We start from the raw sequence: 19,603 nt of genomic DNA on the forward strand, positions 1-19,603 counted from the left end.
GATTAACTGGTACTTGCAGGAGCTTGACAAATTCTTATCTGCACCTTCTGTTTCAGAAATTAGATTTTTATGCACTTCAATATTCTACATAAAGAACAATTTTTTTTTCCATTTTTTAGTTGAAAATAAACTGGGATAGGAAGAAATAAGGATATGGGTCAATCTGAAAATAAGGACAACAGAGATCACAGATGAACTAGAATGAGAGTCAGGGTACCAGAAGCTGAGTTTTGGATGAATATAATTTTATGAGGAGTCAGCAAGGAGAATTACCAAATCACTCATACTAAAGGCAGCGTAGGACATAGTTTCTTTCAGAAGTAAATCTACCTACCAAATACTCTGTCTATTCTGATCCAACTCCTCTCCAATAACCTACATTATTACTGTAAACACGTTGTCAAATATGGAGTGGCAAGCAATATTCCACCATATAAAAGAGTACCACAGACTGAACTTCACTCTAAGTTTCATCATCTTCTCTTACCATCCTATCATTTGACTGATTGAACATAATTTTATCCTTTAAAATCAAAGTGATTAACATGATCCTAAGTTACTTGTTCCCAACTATCTTTGGTTGCTTATTGATTTCAACAGGAGTGCCAAAAACATACAGTCACTGTCTGGGAACCTAAACTGCCTCACAAGTGGCTGAAGAGATCTGCATTCACATTAAACTAATCTAGTTTTTACACGTGGCTCATTATTACACCAAAATCATTGCTAATGTGAGTGGCAAACAGCTTCACACTAAATTACTGGTGAACATTTTTTCATTTCTGCCTTATATTTGTGCAACTTATCCTAACCTGAAAAGCACTGATTCTCACACAGTTCAAACAATGCAGTTTGTGCACGTCCACTCCACCAATTTTTGATTCAGAGATAATTGACTGCTTTTTAACTACACTTCAATAATTCAGATTTTCATCAATACTCTGAGAAACTCCATCCATCAGATCGTGTGGTCAGTAAAATAACAGTCTTCAAATGATGCCATCTTAAGCCTTGTAGACAATAAAATATTAGAATATAACAACTGCTATTCCAGTGGTCCCCAACCTCCGGGCCGCGAAGCATGCAGGGGTGCAGTGGTAGCCGGGATGCACCCAGCACATCTTTAAGAAAAAAGCCAAAATAAACAAGCCAATTAATTAGGTGCCACCCGGCACGTAAATGTTGGCCCAGATCAGAGGCGTTGCCGATTTCACTTGCTCTACGCAATCAGCATGTAGTTCTTCTGGTAATGCAGATATTATACATCTCATCCTAGTTACACATCCTTCTGACATGCATTTACCACCCTCTTTGAGCAGGCACCACCATCACAATTGCGCATTCAATATCTTCTAGTCTCCACTCCGTGACAAAATTTTCCTGTTGTTTTCCCTGACCTCTCTTTTCTTCACAATTTGCTTCATTTCTATCTTTTCCCAGTTCTGATAAAAAGTTATTGACATGAAACACTAGAAACAAAGCAACTGCAGATACTTGAAATTTGACCTAAAGTGTCAGGAATTCCACGCCCTCCCCCTCCCCCCACAGATACTACTTGATCCACTGAGTTCCTCCAGTAGATTGTTTGTTGACTTGAAACATTAAATTTGTTCCCCTAACCATAGCTGCTGCCTTACCTCCTGAACATTTCCAGTATCTAGTTTTTAGTGCTCAATTATTCAATAGTCTCTGAACTCTTGATCAGACTTCAGTTTGTAGAGGGAAGTAAAGAGTGATGCCACGTGTATTAATCCGGCACACAAAGGTTAGGCAGCAGTGATTAATTAGATGCAATGTTCAACTGACGCTACAGTTGCAAAATTTCAGTGCACATACATTCTTTGTGAATTTGGTGGCCTAAAATTAAACAGCAGGCCTTGAATAAGAGGAGGAAGCCAGCTCCATAGTTACCCAAAGGGCCAGCACCTATGGTTGCAATTATCAGGGAGACAAATCCGCAAAACCAAACTAAAATCAGTCCAGGTGGTTCTAAAGTTGCATATCTCAGCTTTAAACCTTTCTTCTTTGTAAGTGTAACACTTGAACAATGATAACCCCTGCAACCGATGCCCTCTTTATATCTCATACGCGTCGTAGAGTCATGTGATACATCTCTAGCACTCACCTATTAGCAGCCCCACGATTTAAAGTGAAGATTCCCAGTGAAGAACTCTGACCAGGAAATACTGAACATGACAGTTGTCTGATGTGACTTTGCTACTAATGATTGCTATACATACAGAAGACTGAAGATTTACATCTCCAAAGTGCATGAGATAATTGAAACAGATCTTTATGTGCTGCTGCGTTAATGCAAGAACTTCTAGGGCAGTTTCCCATCACACTGAGCTTTAATCCTACAGTCAAGCTCCAGAGATCCTGAACATTCTGCTTACTGACACACAGCAAGAGCCAACCCAAACATTCCCTCCAGCCACACAGAAGAGAACCCTATTTGAACTTTATGGTTATTTCACATTACGGTTAGCTAAATAACTGAACTGGCCTACAATGTCCAGTGTACCCTAACTGGAGCGCTGCTTGGGCTAAACTGCAGGACAGTACAATCATTCTTCACCAGAGGAACTGGAAATCCCTAGAGTTTTAAATGGTTCCAGGTTATCAGCTAAGAGTGGGGGGGGGGGTGGGCAGGAGGTCTGAAGAGTCTTGAGGAAAGATCAGTATCGGAGTTTGATCATGAATGGGATAGGAATAGAACCAAGGTGCTGGCACAGTGACTGACCACTGAGTGACAGATGGTGGCAAGTCAGGAGTAGGGGAGTCAGAGTCTCAGCTAGAGGGAATTTGTATGTATGGGCAATCAAGGGTAGACATTAATGCAGTGGTGTGGTACTTATCCAATTACCAGTTAGATATCCAACTACAGCACTGAAATGATTGTGCCTAGCCTCAACAAAGTTCAGTCCCACAATGTTCGAGAAGCAGCACGTGTAGAAACTTACATCATTCCAAGACACTCACACACGGAAATCATGTCAGGGCTACAAGACAGACACATGACAAGAAATGTCCAGTTATATTCTAGAGCAATACAAAGTGACACAGAAATAATGTAATTGAATTTCTAAGCTCCTCTACTGAATTATTTTGTTTTCTAGTCCATTAATTCCAAAATTTTAAAGCATAAGTAAATTCATTTCAAGCAAAAGATCTACCTGTATCACAGAACTTTCGGATCCCACCAGTGCAACAAGCCCATTTATTGCAGCTAATCGATGCATCGTTGGGCAACCCTTTAAATGAAGAATAGGAGAAATGAAAAGAATTAGATACAGTTACTAACTATTAACATACTATGAACAGTGAATGCAATAGAGTCTGCAGAAAAAAATGTTTTTGGAATATCATCTGTAAATAATGTACTAACTGCAAGACATCTGAAGTTTCAATTCAGTTAAGACATAATGATATCAAAACAGTGACATTAGGTAACTTGTTCATCTACTAACCCAGAGAAAATACCTAGGTTATACTTAGGAAATTTAACTAATTATTGGAGGTCAGGATAAAATGCTACAATTATTGGCGAGTCTGAATTATTGAAAAATTTTAGTAAGTTCAAAGATAAAATAATGTACTTATACAGACACCTATTGAATGCATTGTTTCATTAGTTAGTAGTTCTGGAAATCCATTGTATATTATAGATGATAGAACAGCAAAGATACTTACGTTAAAAATATGTACACTATCCTACAAATACTCTCTGTTAAGCATTACAAGAAGTGATACCTTTCTATAATAATATTGATACAAGTAATCATTAAGAAACCTTGTGCCAGTTAATTCAATCATAAACAACAGAAAATTTGCAGATGCTGGAAATCCAAGCAATGCACACAAATTGCTGGAGGAACTCAGCAGGCCAGGCAGCATCTATGGAAAAGAGTACAGACGACATTTTGGACTTAAACCCTTCGGCAGGACTGAAAAAAAAAGATGAGTAGAGTTAAAAGGCGGGGTGGGGGGGAGGGAAGAGAAGCACAAGGTGACAGGTGAAAGGGGGAGGGGAGGGGGAGGGATGAAGTAAAGAGCTGGGAAGCTGATTGGTGAAAAAGATACAGGGCTGGAGAAGAGGGAGTCTGATAGGAGAGGACAGATTCCCCCTTCTCCAGCTCTGTATCACTTTCACCAATCAACTTCCCAGCTCTATAGTTCACCCCTCTGCTTCCTGGTTTCACCTATCACCTTGTGTTTCTCCCTCCCCACCCCTACATTTTAACTCGAGTTGTCACCTTTTTTGTTCAGTTCTGCTGAAAGCGCTCAACCGAAAATGTCAACTGAACTCACTTCCATATATGCTCCCTGACCTGCTGAGTTCCTCCAACATTTTGTGTGCGTTGCCAGTTAATTCACTTTAACTTTATTACCTTGGTCATGCCTATTGTATTATTAATCCATTAAATTTATTTCAAACTGTCATAATGTGCTCAGATGCTCAATGGCTATAAGATTGTTTCAAGTTGGTGGACTAGGCCATGTTCAAGGACTCAGAGAATCTGAATGAATACAAGACAGTGGTCACAGACTTTATATAAAAAAAGTTGTAGATGAGTGTGTCCCCAGAAAATCATTCCATCTTCCCTGACCTGAAGCCCTGTGTAAACTATGAGATCCACAATCTGCTGAGGGCTAGATCAGTAACATTTAGGTTTGACAACCAAGATACAAGAGGTCCAGGTATAATCTCCGGAGAGTCATCTCATGAGGGAAGTGGCAATTTAGGACTAAAATTGAACCACGAAAGGATGTTCGACAGCTCTGGCGGCACTTGAATTCTATTAGCTCTTACAAAGTGAGTTCAATGCCTTCGATGCTCAATTTGACCATCAAAATATGAAGGAACCTTCATAAACTCCCACAGTCCCTGATGACCCTGTGATTTCAATCTCTGAGGCCGACATCAGAACATCCTTCAGGAGGATGAACCCATAGAAAACGCCTGGCCCAGACAGAGTACCTGGCCAAGTACTAAAAACCTCTGCTGATCAGCTGGCTGGAATTTATCTTTAACCTCTCACTTCAGCAGTCTGAGGCAGGCTTCAACTGTACCAATGCCCAAAAAGAACGTAATAACCTCCCTCAAAGATTATCGTCCAGCAGCACTTACATCCACTGTGATGAAGTGCTTTGAGAAGTTGGTAATGAAATGTACAAACTCCTGCCTGAGAAGCAACTTGAATCCACTTCAGTTTGTCTACCAGCACGTCAGGTCCACAGCAAATGTCATTTCACTGGCTCTTCACTCAACCAGAGATCATCTGGACAGCAAAGATGCGTACATCAAGATGCCCTTCATCAATTACAACTTGGCATTCAATACTATCATCCACTCAAAACTAATCAAGAAGCTTTAAAACCTTGGCCTCAATGCCTCCTTGTTCAATTGGATCCTCAGTTTCCTCACTTAGACACCACTCAGTTCAACAATATCTCCTCCACAATCGCCATTAGCACAGGGTACCACTGGGCTGTGTGCTTTAGCCCCACTCTACTCACTTTACGCTTATGACTGCGAGACCTAAGCACAGCTCCAATGTCATATTTAAGTTTGCTCACGACACCACTGTCATAGACCAAATCAAAAGTGGTAACGAATCTGCATGAAGGAGGGAGATTGTTTCTCATTATCTCAAGTTTTTGACATAATTATCTTTTATCCTTGTTCTCCATTTATTAAAATTTTGCTAAATGTAAAAGAATCACAGAGTCATAAACTACAGAAACAGGCCCACTGGTCACTCTGTCGTTTCAGATACCTCCTTGTATAAACCTAATCGACTAGCACTTGGTGTAAAGACTTGGGAATTCAAGTGGTCATCTGATGCTTTTTAATGTTGTGAAAGTTCTTGCTTCCTTCACCACTCAGGCAGTATATACTAGATTACAAACACCTTCTGGGTGAAAAAAACTCTTCCTCAGATTCCCTCTAAACCTTTTACTTTTCACTTTAAACCTATGCCATCGTGGTCTTAAGACAGCTGTTTTGGCTGGAAAAGATTCTTACTGCCCACCTGATCTATGTCTCATAGAATTCTTAGATTCCAAGGAAAACAAACCCAGCATTGTCCAACATCTCCTCACAAGAGAAATGCTCCAACATCCTGGTGAACTTCTTCTGCACCCTCTCCAGTGCAATCACATCCTTCCTATCATGTGGTGACTAGAATTGCACACACTTTTCTGGCTGTTGCCTATTAATAAAATTTTAACAAGTCCCCTCTGTTCTCATAACCTACGCTCTGGCTAATAAAGGCAAGGATTCCATATATCTTTACACCATCCAATCCACCTGTGCTGCCAAGATCCTTTTGTTCTTCAGTTCTCCCAGGGATTCACTATTTAGGGCATATACCCAACACTTATTTGAAACGGCATCCCTCACCTCACCAGAATGCATCACATCATACTTATTCCATTCGACCTGCCTAACTTACCAGCTGAACATTATCATTCTGTAGCCTGACTACTTTTATCATCATCAACACCTAGTTTCATGTCACCTCATCCCTCATTTTCATCCCCCCTACATTAATGTCAAAGCTGTTCATGTAAATAACAAACCACAACTTCATTCTAACAGAGCTGTCAATGAAATTGACTCCAATCAATCAAACTTATTTACAAACTGTTTTCTTTCATTTAAATTACTTTACTTTCTCCAATGTACTGAACTCCCATTCTCCTGGTGTGATTCTAACCTGTCTCCTCCGTCTATTCCTGAAGGCCTCGGCGTACCTCCTAAAGCATGGTTCCTACAATTAGTCACAATAATTTAGCTGGTGTTTATTACAATTACTTTGCTCTTCCACCAAATGCCTCTATATGTAAAGTCATGGCCACCAATGAACCTTCGGGCTTTATTTTAGCACTTTCACAGTATTATTCTTCCTAAAAAAAAGTCTCATTTTGCTTTATCTTGTCTCTTCCCATTTTACCTACCAAAAAGACAGTACTTCACATTTGTCAGTGTAATTTGTCACAGAATCTATCTGCACTTTTTAACATATTAATTCATGAGATGTAGGTTTATCTGCTAAGGTCAGTACTTACTGCTTATCCCAAAGATGATGGTGATGAGACTCCCCCAGAACTGTTGCATTTTGTGGTAGTAGTGCCAGACCAAAACTTACAGCTTGTCTCCCTCACTGTTGATCACAATTTTTCCCCAGTTTTTATATATGGAAGAGCTATCCACTTTGCAGACAGATAAACACCAACATCAGTTCTTTTAACTGTTAATCATTTATCCATAACACCTAACCTCAGCTAGAAGGATCTTCAGCCAAGCAGAAAGCAGTCGATTCCGAAGATCTTCAGCCTTGCCATGACCACAAACTGCCAACCCATGGACTACAGTTCCCAGAGCCATTGCAAAGCCAGGAGTCTGAAAATCAAATAGAACTACATCCTTAATATTCCAGGTGCACAACATACATGGTTTGAATCAGATTTAAAATAGAATGTGAAGCAGAACCATAAACTTAAGGAAAAGTTATTTCCTTCTGTGTTACACTTCCATAATTAATTCTGTTGTGATCTGCTCTCTAATTTGCTTGCATATGATTAACTAAAGATACACATAATCAAAATAGTTCAATGCAGATGTTTCAGATTTCTACACAATATTGTCAGTGATTTCTCTGTGTCTACTGCACATAATAATGTGGTAAAATCAAGAGTCTTCCCACAGAGACTCTGAGCTATTAATCAAAATTCTTGATCTCTTCACATAACAGCTTCAGCCCATAATCACAGGACTTGGCACAATTAATTCCAATTGCTTCAATGATATCGTCACCTAAACAAAAACATTCATACTTCTGCTGAATTAACTCTGGGTGATTTAGATGATCCATTGGCCTGGTTTCGATGGGAATTTCCTGCAGGAGTTCTTCTGTTTTCATGTTTCGATTTTCTCCCCTATATTTTTGTCTTTCGCAATAATTACACAGCTGTGGGTAGTAGTTGGGAAGGAATGTTTTTATTTTTGGAAATACTGAGAAAGAATTACTTGTGCAAGCTACACACATCAAAGTTGCTGGTGAACGCAGCAGGCCAGGCAGCATCTCTAGGAAGAGGCGCAGTCGACGTTTCAGGCCGAGACCCTCCGTCAGGACTAACTGAAGGAAGAGTTAGTAAGAGATTTGAAAGTGGGAGGGGGAGGGGGAGAACCAAAATGATAGGAGAAGACAGGAGGGGGAGGGATGGAGCCAAGAGCTGGACAGGTGATTGGCAAAGGGCATATGAGAGGATCATGGGACAGGAGGTCTGGGGAGAAAGACAAGGTGGGGGGGGGAGAACCCAGAGGATAGGCAAGGGGTATAGTCAGAGGGACAGAGGGAGAAAACGCAGAGTGAGAGAGAGAATGTGTGTATAAAAATAAGTAATGGATGGGGTACGAGGGGGAGGTGGGGCATTAGCGGAAGTTAGAGAAGTCAATATTCATGCCATCAGGTTGGAAGGTACCCAGACGGATTATAGGGCGTTGTTCCTCCAACCTGAGTGTGCCTTCATCTTTACAGTAGAGGAGGCCGTGGATAGACATGTCAGAATGGGAATGGGATGTGAAATTAAAATGTGTGGCCACTGCTTTCTCTGGCGGACAGAGCGTAGGTGTTCAGCAAAGCGGTCTCCCAGTCTGCGTCGGGTCTCGCCAGTACATAGAAGGCCACATCGGGAGCACTGGACGCAGTATATCACCCCAGCCGACTAACAGGTGAAGTGTCGCCTCACCTGGAAGGACTGTCTGGGGACCTGAATGGTGGTAAGGGAGGAAGTGTAAGGGCATGTGAAGCACCTGTTCCACTTACAAGGATAAGTGCCAGGAGGGAGATCAGTGGGGAGGGATGGGGGGTACGAATGGACAAGGGAGTCGCGTAGGGAGCGATCCCTGCGGAAAGCGGGGGCGGGGGAGGGAAAGATGTGCTTAGTGGTGGGATCCCGTTGGAGGTGGCGGAAGTTATGGAGAATAATATGTTGGACCCGGAGACTGGTGGGATGGTAGGTGAGGACCAGGGGAACCCTATTCCTAGTGGGGTAGTGGGAGGATGGAGTGAGAGCAGATATGCGTGAAATGAGGGAGATGCGTTTGAGAGCAGATTTGATGGTGGAGGAAGGGAAGCCCCTTTCTTTAAAAAAGGAGGACATCTCCCTCGTCCTAGAATGAAAAGCCTCATCCTGAGAGCAGATGCGGTGGAGACGGAGGAACTGCGAGAAGGGGATGGCATTTTTGCAAGAGACAGGGTGAGAAGAGGAATAGTCCAGATAGCTGTGAGAGTCAGTAGGCTTATAGTAGACATCAGTGGATAAGCTGACTCCAGAGATAGAGACAGAAAGATCTAAAAAGGGGAGGGAGGTGTCAGAAATGGACCAGGTAAACTTGAGGGCAGGGTGAAAGTTAGAGGCAAAGTTAATAAAGTCAACGTGCTCAGCAAGCGTGCAGGAAGCAGCGCCAATGCAGTCGTCAATGTAGTGAAGGAAAAGTGGGGGACAGATACCAGAATAGGCACGGAACATAGATTGTTCCACAAAGCCAACAAAAAGGCAGGCATAGCTAGGACCCATATGGGTGCCCATAGCTACACCTTTAGTTTCGAGGAAGTGGGAGGAGCCAAAGGAGAAATTATTAAGAGTAAGGACTAATTCCGCTAGATGGAGCAGAGTGGTGGTAGAGGGGAACTGATTAGGTCTGGAATCCAAAACGAAGCGGAGAGCTGGAAGACCGCTTTGCTGAACACCTACGCTCTGTCCGCCAGAGAAAGCAGGATCTCCCAGTGGCCACACATTTTAATTCCACATCCCATTCCCATTCTGACATGTCTATCCATGGCCTCCTCTACTGTAAAGATGAAGTCACACTCAGGTTGGAGGAACAACACCTTATATTCCGTCTGGGTAGCCTCCAACCTGATGGCATGAACATTGACTTCTCTAACTTCCACTAATGCCCAAACTCCCTCTTGTACCGCATCCGTTATTTATTTTTATACACACATTCTTTCTCTCACTCTCCTTTTTCTCCCTCTGTCCCTCTGACTATACCCCTTGCCCATCCTCTGGGTCCCCCCCCCCCGTCTTTCTCCCCGGGCCTCCTGTTCCATAATCCTCTCATAGCCCCTTTGCCAATCACCTGTCCAGCTCTTGGCTCCATCCCTCTCCCTCCTGTCTTCTCCTATCATTTTGGTTCTCCCCCTCCCCCTCCCACTTTCAAATCTCTTACTAGCTCTTCCTTCAGTTAGTCCTGATGAAGGGTCTCAGCCTGAAACGTCAACTGTACCTCTTCCTGGAGATGCTGCCTGGCCTGCTGCGTTCACCAGCAACTTTGATGTGTGTTGCTTGAATTTCCAGAATCTGCAGAATTCCTGTTGTTTGTGCAAGCTAGCTGGTCACAACAATATGTTATCCAACAATTTGGAAGACCATGATATTGAAATCTGGTGTAATACTATTTTCAGAAAGACCTTGAGCTCCAGACTAACATTGGTCTTATATAAATAATTCCACACATCTCAGTTCCACTTTAGAGAGCTTTTTTAAATTTTATGACATGAGAAAAAGAAACATTTGGAATAAAAGCTAAATTAACAGATATTCAACCAACATTATCTGACCACACAAGTTGAAAACAAACATACCAGTTTTGTTTAAATCAATGGCTCACTTAAGTTCAAATATCAGCTTTTCTTAGAGTTCACATATTTATTGTATATAATTTTTCCCAAGAGCAAGAACTCTCAAGAAATTTATGAGAAACTAATGTGAGCTAAATTCACAAACAAGCGAAAATCTGCAGATGCTGGAAATCACAGGAACACACATAAAATACTGGAGGAACTCAGCACGCCAGGCAGCATCTATGGAAAAGAGTACATTTTGGACTGAGACCCTTCATCAGGACTAGAATTCTCCAGGCACAATTTCCATGAAAGATTTCAATACTTGAAACAGATATTTCCCTGAATAACTGATGCCAAGATTAAGGAAGGCATTTTTGTCAGTCCGTAAATCAAATAGGTCATCAATAACAGGCAATTCGAAGAACTTTTAGTGGGACTGGAGAAAATCGTATGGAAGAAATTCAAGGATATTGCTGAAAATTTTCTTGGCAACTACAGAGCACCAAACTATGCGCAGCTGTTTGACAACATGCTTCAAGCATACAAAACTATGAAGTGTAACATGTCACTAAAGATTTATTTTCTGCATTCCCTTTGACTTCTTCCCTGCAAATTTGGCACTGTCAAGCACGGTGAAAGGTTTCAACTGGGACATTGTGGTCATGGAGTAACAGTATCAGGGCAACTACAATCCATCAATGCTGACTGATTATTGTTGGACAGTTAAGCAAGAAGCTTCAGACAATGAATACAAACAAAATTCATCAACAAACATTTTTAGCTTAGTTGAACTATTGGAAAGTGTCAGCACCATTATACAGTTAAATGCATTATATTCAATAAAAGTAAATGTTGTTTGTCCAAATCCCTATGTGATACAAGTAGTCCGAAATTATATTTGTGTACAGATACAAGTGGTCTATTATAAGCAAAAAAAATTCTAAGAAAGCAACACTTTCAAACAAATTTGCTCTCTATTGTTATGTTTTACATTTATACATTCATGTTTGCCTGCCTAACAAGACTGTCACACAAGTGATACAAGTAAGGTAATTGCAGTGACGACAAAAAGGTGAGCATTATAATCAATGAATCAATAACAACATCATTGATTTTGACCACAGGGGAAAAAAACTGGCCATTACCTATGCTTCTCTTATTATCCAGTGACTTCTGCATGCCTTGTCTATAGGAAATGGTCTATGTTCACCTTTAAAATAATGAACAGCTTTTCAAAACACTACATGGGTTAATGAAAAGTGGTTATTTAGGTGAATATCATACAGCTGTCAACATTTAAGGGATAATCCACTGAAAGACAATGTAAGAAAACATTGGATTTAAGCAACTCCAATTACATTCTCAGTATATCTCAAAGCATTGCAAAACTTTATTAGATGAGATGAATCTGTTTATTTTGCTGCCATTAGCTGCTGCAAGAATGCTAGACTTCTATTCTCCTAAAAAGAGTCAAGCCATCTTCTTATCTCCACATGAATGAGTCGACAAGTTCTCTGATTAATGCTTCATCCAAAAGATAACATCTGCTGCAAGAACAAACAGAGGCACTAAAGGCTGACTGTAGAATACAACAGGTATAAGTCTCAGAAGCAGGATTCTGATTCAGAAGAAAGAATGCTACCCCTGAGGTAAGGTGAAGAGAGAGTGAGAGAGATAGAGAGAGAGTACACACACACTATATATAGATACACACACACACACACACATTATATAAAAGGCCTTTAGCATATCAACCTTGCAGCACAAGATTTATTCTGTCACAGATATTAGCTGATTGGGTTGTACAGAAAATTAGTACACTTAGTGTGTGCAATTAGTTCTGTAGTGGATCAAGAATTTATTTGATAATCTCTTCCTAGAGAAACCATGTTGGTAAAAATGTTGCTTTGAAGTTATAAAACAAGCAAATTTGAATACAGTTAAAAGGACAGGCAGGGTTACAACAACACTGTTAACTAGGACAACTGGGAACAACAAAGGAGCTGTTTCATCATGCCAGGAGTTGCCAATAAATAGCCATACCTTAGGGTATTGGAACATCTCTTTCCACTGAACTTTGGGAAGGTAATTTTTAAATAGAGAAAAAAAACTTTATCCCACATGTGATTTACAATTTATACCAATATCTGCTTGCAGTTTCAGGTCATGAACAAATCCCCATTCCCACTGACAAAAAGCAAAGTTCTATAAGTTTCAAGGCTACAGGAATTTTGAGAGAATCAGAAACATCTGTGGTAGAACTAGTAGAGAAGATACTCAAGTCAATTAGGATTACCCACTGATAATGGAAACATATTATTTTTAAAATTATATTGTTATACAAAGATAAATTGTACTAATCATACTAACTGAATCATATTCATTGGTGTTAAAAATAGCTGGTTATTTGCTTGAATTGTTACCTCACTAATCCTTTGTTGACTTTCCTAGTGTATTATCAGAATCAGATTTATTATCATTGATATATGATGAGCAAGATGTTATTTTATGCAGCAGTACAGTGCAAAAAGAGAAAAATCTATAAATTAAAAATTAAATCAATTGTGCAACAAAAACAAATAATGAGGCGTTGTTTATGTATTCATGGATTGTTCAGATATCTAATGTGGAGGGGGAGAAGCTGTTCCTAAATAGTTAAGTTTGGGTCTATGAGCTCCTGTACCTCCTTCCTGACGGTAGTACTGAGAAAAGGTCTCATTTCCCCCAACGGTCCAGATGGCGAGGGCCTTTAATGATGGATTAAAGATATCCTCCATGGTAGGTAGAGCATTGCCTACGATGGAGCTGGCTAAGCCTATAACCTTCTGCAGCCTCTCGCAGAGTCTAAAACTCTCTATAATTCACTGCAGACTTCTCATCACCATGTCAGACTTTATCAACAACAGTGGTTTTTGTGGCAAATTTATAGAGGGTGTTTGAACTGTGCTTAGTCACACAGTCATGAGTATAGAGACGAAATCAGTGGGCTAGGCATGCATCATTAAGGTGCACTGGTATTGATAGTCAGCAAGGAGGCGATGTTATTACCAATCCGCACTGACTGTGGTCTCCCAATAACTAAGCTGAGGATTGAGTTGCACAGGGAAGTGCAGGGGTCTAGGTTCTGAAGCTTTGGTATTAGAATTGAGGGAATAATGGCAGTGAACACTGAGCTGTAATCAATAAGCAACAGCCTGACTTATGACTTGTGGTTGTCTAGGTCCCACAAAGCAAAGTGGAAAGCCAGTGAGATTGCGTTGGCTGTGGACCCGTTCTGTTGGTTGGTGAAATGTAGTGGCTCCAGGTCCTTGCTCAGGCAGGAGTTCATTTTAGCAATGATGAACTTCTCAGAGCATTTCATTACGATAAAAGTGAATGCTACAGAAACAGAAGCACATTTGCCTGCTGACAGAACAATTTTGCGTCAAAGGGTGAATGATCATAGAGTTGGACATGTAGGACCATGAGTTGAGTCCCATGAACAGCAAGGAATTAACATTCTCATTAGCAATTACCTTCACCATGAACTCAAGCTGTTAAGTATCTGGAGATGAATAAATCAAACCAGTGGAAAAGAAAAATGTCGGATCAGAGATTATCAAATAGCAGCAAAAATCAGTTAAATAGTAATGTGAGAGAAACATCTCACCATGTGTACAGAGTTCAAATTCTATTAAAATGTATAAACAGAAAAACTTGAGATGTTGTTGCCAATCTGAACTGACTGGGGTCTGCAAGAGAGGAAATCAAGGATCCAATCGCACAAGCAGGTATTGAGGCCAAGGTCTTGAAGCTTACTGATTAGTTTTGAGGGGATGATGACATTGAATGCCGAGATGTAGTCGATAAAGAGCAGTTTAATGTATGCATCTCTGCTGTTCGTATGATCCAGGGCTGAGTGAAGAGCCAATGAGATGACATCTGCTGTGGACCTATTGTGCCAGTAAGTACATTGAAGCAAATCCAAGTAGCCCCTCAGGCAGGAGTTGATGTGTTTTATCACCAACCTCTCAAAACACTTCATCACTGGGAATGTTAATTGCTACTGGATGATAGATTCACTGCGTAATCAAATACACACAAAAAAATAGATAAGACCATAAGGCATAGGAGCAAAATCAAGCCATTTGGACCATCAAGTCTGCTTTGCCATTCAATCATGGCTGATCCTTTTTTTCCCTTCCTCACTTCTCCCTTGCAATAGTAACTGCACTCACTTCTCTTCCTTCATACACTACAACATCTGGCACACTGCTAGTGTCTTCCACAGTGAAGACCGATGCAAAATACTCATTTAGTTCATCTGCCATCTCCTTGTCTCCCATTATTATTTCTCCGGCCTCATTTTCCAGCAGTCCTATATCTCTCATCTCTCTTATTTTATTTTACATACTTGAAAAAGCTTTTACTATCCACTTTGATATTGTTTGCTAGCTTGCTTTCACATTTCATCTTTTTCCTTCTAGTGATTCTTATAGTTGCTCTCTGGAGGTTTTTAAAAGTTTCCCAATCCTTTATCTTCCCACTATTTTTTGCTTTATTTTATGCCCTCTCTTTTGTTTTAACATAAGCTTTGACTTCCCTTGTCAGCCATGGTTGTACTACTTTGCCATTTGAGTATTCCTTTGTTTTTGGAACACATCTATCCTGACCTTCTTCATTTTTGCCAGAAACTCACACCATTGCTGCTCTGCTGACATCCCTGCCAGCAGCTCCTTCCAAATTGCTTTGGCCACTCCTCTCTTATACCACTATAATTTCCTTTACTCCACTGAAATACTGCTACGTCAGACTCTACTTTCTCCCTATCAAATTGAACTCAATCATATTGTGATCACTGGCTCTTAAGGTCTCTTTTACATTAAGCTCTCTAATTGCTTCCGGTTCATTACATAACACCCAGTCCGGTATAGCCAATCCCCTAGTAAGCTCAACAACAAACTGTTCTAAAAAACCATCTCATAGGCATTCAACAAACTCACTCTCTTGAGATCCATTTCCAACCTGATTTTCCCAATCTATGTGCATTTTAAAATGTCCCATGACTATCATAACATTGTCCCTTTGACACATCTTTTCTATTTCCTGTTGTAATCTGTGGTCGACCTCCCAGCCACTGTTGGGAGGCCTGTATATAACCGCCATCAGGGTCCTTTTACCCTTGCAGTTTCTTAACTCAACCCACAAGGATTGAACATCTTCCGATCCTATGTCACATCTTTCTAATGATTTGATGCTATTCTTTACCAGCAGACCCACACCACCCCACCCCCTCTGCCTACCCTCCTGTCCCTCTGATACAATGTGTAACCTTGGACATTCAGCTCCCAACTACAACCATCCTTCAGCCTAATTCAGTGATGGCCACAACATCATACCTGACAATCTGTAATAGTGCAATAAGATCATCCACCTTATTTCTTAAATTCTGTGCTATATCATGCTTTGAGTGCTGTATTTGCTACCTTTTTTGATCTTGCATCCCCAATGCTGGCTGAAATTTTGTCCTATCATCTGCCTGTCCCTCCTGACAGTCTAAATAGATAAATTTAAGTCATTGACTCAGATGTTATCTAATTTGAACAATTTCAAATTTCAAGTCCAAGTTCAGTTTATTGTCATTCAACCATACACCTGTATACTGCCAAACAAAACATTGTACCGCCAGACCAAGGTGCACAACAGAGTATATATAAACTCACACACAACATAAAGTAATGTCACCACAAATAAGGTTCATTTACGAAACAAGTTAAAAGGTAAACAGTATAACGCTATTTGTGCTTCATACTGGGTGGCGGCAGTGGTTACAGTAATCTTACAGCCTGGGGTGGGGGGGGGGGGGGAGAGAAGCTGCTTTCAATCCAAGCCATTCTTGTGCTAATGCTACAGTACCTCCTGCCTGATGGTGGCGGGGGGTCAAATACATTGTTGGACAGACTGGGCGGGAAATCACGGACAATGCTAAGGGCCCTGCGTTCACAGTGCTCCCAATAAATATCCCTGATGATCCTCTCAGCAGTCTTCACAATCCTTTGTAGGACTGATGTGATGGTTGTGGGTAGCCATCTCCCCGAAGATGTTCCAGTCTGTTTTCGAAACAGTTCCGCAATACAGAGGTTGCTCCATCTGGCCAGGTCTTCATCTCCCTTTGAACTGGTTTGACCCATTTAATCAGTGGGTGTTATGCAGGAAATAGCATAACAGATAAGTGGTCAGAGAATCAGAGGAGAGGGCAGGAAGCAGGGATGTTGATATAAACCAGGTTTTATGTGTTCTCATCTCTGGTAGTAAAGTCAACATTCTGATAGAATTTGGGCAGAACTGTTTTTAAGTTAGTACGCTTGAAGTCTCCAGCAACAATATAGAAACTATCGGGGTGTGTGGTTTGCAGGTCGCCGATGGCACCGCAGCTTTCCCTGTATTAGCACGGGTGAGGAGGGTGGTGGGGGTGTATACAGGCACAGTCACTATAGCAATGAACTCCCTCAGTAAATACTTCTCCATTAAGCACTCTACCAGAGGCAAACAGTGGGTTGTCACTACCAAGGCTTTCACACCCCAGTTCTTAGATACATACACCTCCAATACAGGTCTTGCTAGAGATTGCGAGAATTCAAATGGATGGAAAAGAAATGAAACTCTCTAGCTGGTTGCCGCTTCAGGGCTGGTATCCTGGAGCCATGCTTCTGTCAGAATGAACACGCAGCTGTTCTTCATCTCACACTGATTCAGTCTCAGACACAGGAAATCTAGTTTATTTTCTAATGACTGAAAGTTTGAAAGTAGAGTTGACGGGAGATCTGGCTTGCAAAATTTCACCTTTAGTATCGCACGAAGACCAGCACACTTTCCGTGTTTGTTTACTTGCGCACCGTTTCCAATGATGTTTAACCTGGGTGGCTGTAACAGGCAATAACACGGTATGCAACAAGCCCATGCTGGGTGCTCATCTGCTATCCAACAATCTGCCAATGAGGTAGACTTGCAGTACTTGGTGTTCTTAATAGGAAGCAGTGTCATGTGATCTCAAAAAAGGCACAAAGTTTAAGTTTAAGAAAGAAGAGTTTGCCCTCTCTTATCTTTTAAGAACAGTAATATTGAAACTGCTTTGTTTACCAATGAAGGTGCAGAAGAAAACATGAAGAATTCCAGTTTTGACTTAATGCTTGAATAGGAGTTTGCAGACTTATGTGTGTGTCTTAACTTTGACTATATGAAGGCAGCTGATAAGTTACTGACCTGTTGGCTCTGTTCTGTCAGAGTCCGAAGCTTGTTCATGATCTCCTCAGCCTCATTTGGCTGTATGATGTCAGCTTTGAAAGCAGAAATACACACACATGCCACTGAATAAGCCAGAACCTGAAAAAAGATGATTTTTATGACCATCTCCTTGCACACTCATCTATCAATTTAAATTATTCATGCAGTGAAATCAGGAGGATAATTTTTTTTAATGGACATCTCCTATGATTTCACATTATCCACTAACAATTTTATTCAGAAACTAAAATTTTGTGTATTTGTGGACAGATGGAGAAGATCTTCTCCCTTACAGTACTAAATATAGATTAAAAATGCAAAACCTTGCACATCAACATTGCAAGGACAAAGGATTAATACAGAAGTGAGAAGAAATAAAACATTACAGAAAATAAAATTTGGGAATTTTTCAGTGGAAACTTGACTTGCTGGAATAGACAGTTGGAGTAACGTGATAGTCAGGTTAAAGGCAATAAAACATCAGGCAAGTTTGTGCTTGATCCCTCTTATTTCTGTTCTCAGCACTACTTGCACCCCTCCATCCTCCCAACATTAATCTACGACAAACCCAGTGCTTCACAAACCTCCTGCAGTTGATTCAGGAGCCAAAAAACATTCCAGACCCTGTAGACATAGCAGTCCAATGAAGTGGAGCTGCCTGCAAGTGATGACTAGACATCAGGTGGTGGATCCTAAAGCCCCATCCCAGAATCCATAATGGTCCTCATACTGAAGTTATAGAAGTGAAATGAAAATATGGAATAAAATTTAAAAATATACCACATACTTGTATTTCCATTTCCTTCCCATGTCAAAGAATCCATTGATATTATTAAGCTAATGCTACAATTGCCAGCATATCCAATGTACTCAGAGGCCACTTACAAAACTATTTTCTGCTTAGAATGACTGAATTACTTGTCTGGATTAGGAACGGCAAGGTGGAACGTGTGCTGAAATTTAACAGGGCTGGGAGCAATTATTTGTGAACAGAGAAGGGTAGCAGACCAGAGACCTGAAGTTTAATCAAAGTAGGGAAATTGGTTTAAAAAAAACAAAATTGGCTACAAGTCCAAGTTCAAAGAAATCATAATGGATGTCCGTCAACTCCAGTTTCATTACTGTACTATACTTCAGGAAATACAGAATACAAGCGCTTTGGAAGGGATGCAAAAAGGATTGATGGAAAAGAATTCATGGTTGAGAGACTTCTATTATGTAGATTGGATAACTTTTGTGTTGTTCTGAAATCAGAGGTGGTGGTAAAGAGAAAGGAAAAAGTGAGTTAAAATAATCTACAGCAAGGACTGAGTGGAAACTGAGTAGAGAGAAACCATTTCTATTGGTAGATGGGCTAAGAAATAGTAGACTTAGAATGGCTGTGATTGGCCAAGGAACCAAAAGTAACATAAGAATTTTTTTTAAATCAACAATTGATTAGGTTCAGGAATGCATTCACAGGGAAGTTGTTGGGGGATGGATTAAGATGGGAGTTGGATTAGTAACTGAAAGGAGAATTTGCTAAACTTTGGGAGGAAGGGCAGGAGATGACAGGATTGCTCTTACACAGAACTGTGTGGACTTGCTGGGACTTTGCAGTAACCACTCTGTTATTCTATGAGATGGTCATGTCAGGGCATTGGGTGCCTTAGGCCTTTAAAGCACCTTGCTGATCTGGAAGAAAAACTTGAGTTTCATCA

The 19,603-nt window shown here is 40.7% G+C and overlaps 1 protein-coding gene across 6 annotated transcripts in view; it reads right to left on the bottom strand.

The window, feature by feature from the left end:
- The window catches only part of focad (focadhesin), a 255,026-nt gene that overhangs the window by 35,924 nt on the left and 199,499 nt on the right, over positions 1-19,603 (bottom strand). For 5 of the 6 annotated variants that reach the window (XM_063069010.1, XM_063069008.1, XM_063069009.1 and 2 more), the window contains 3 exons: positions 17,883-18,002; positions 7,286-7,408; positions 3,177-3,254 (listed from right to left, as the gene is read on the bottom strand). In XM_063069010.1, coding sequence (XP_062925080.1) covers positions 3,177-3,254; positions 7,286-7,408; positions 17,883-18,002 — 321 coding nt within the window. The remainder of the gene's footprint in view (positions 1-3,176; positions 3,255-7,285; positions 7,409-17,882; positions 18,003-19,603) is intronic. The other variant, XM_063069012.1, reaches the window with a different exon arrangement.

The sequence above is a fragment of the Mobula hypostoma genome, chromosome 16 (assembly GCF_963921235.1).
Source record: "Mobula hypostoma chromosome 16, sMobHyp1.1, whole genome shotgun sequence".
NCBI lineage: Eukaryota > Metazoa > Chordata > Chondrichthyes > Myliobatiformes > Myliobatidae > Mobula > Mobula hypostoma.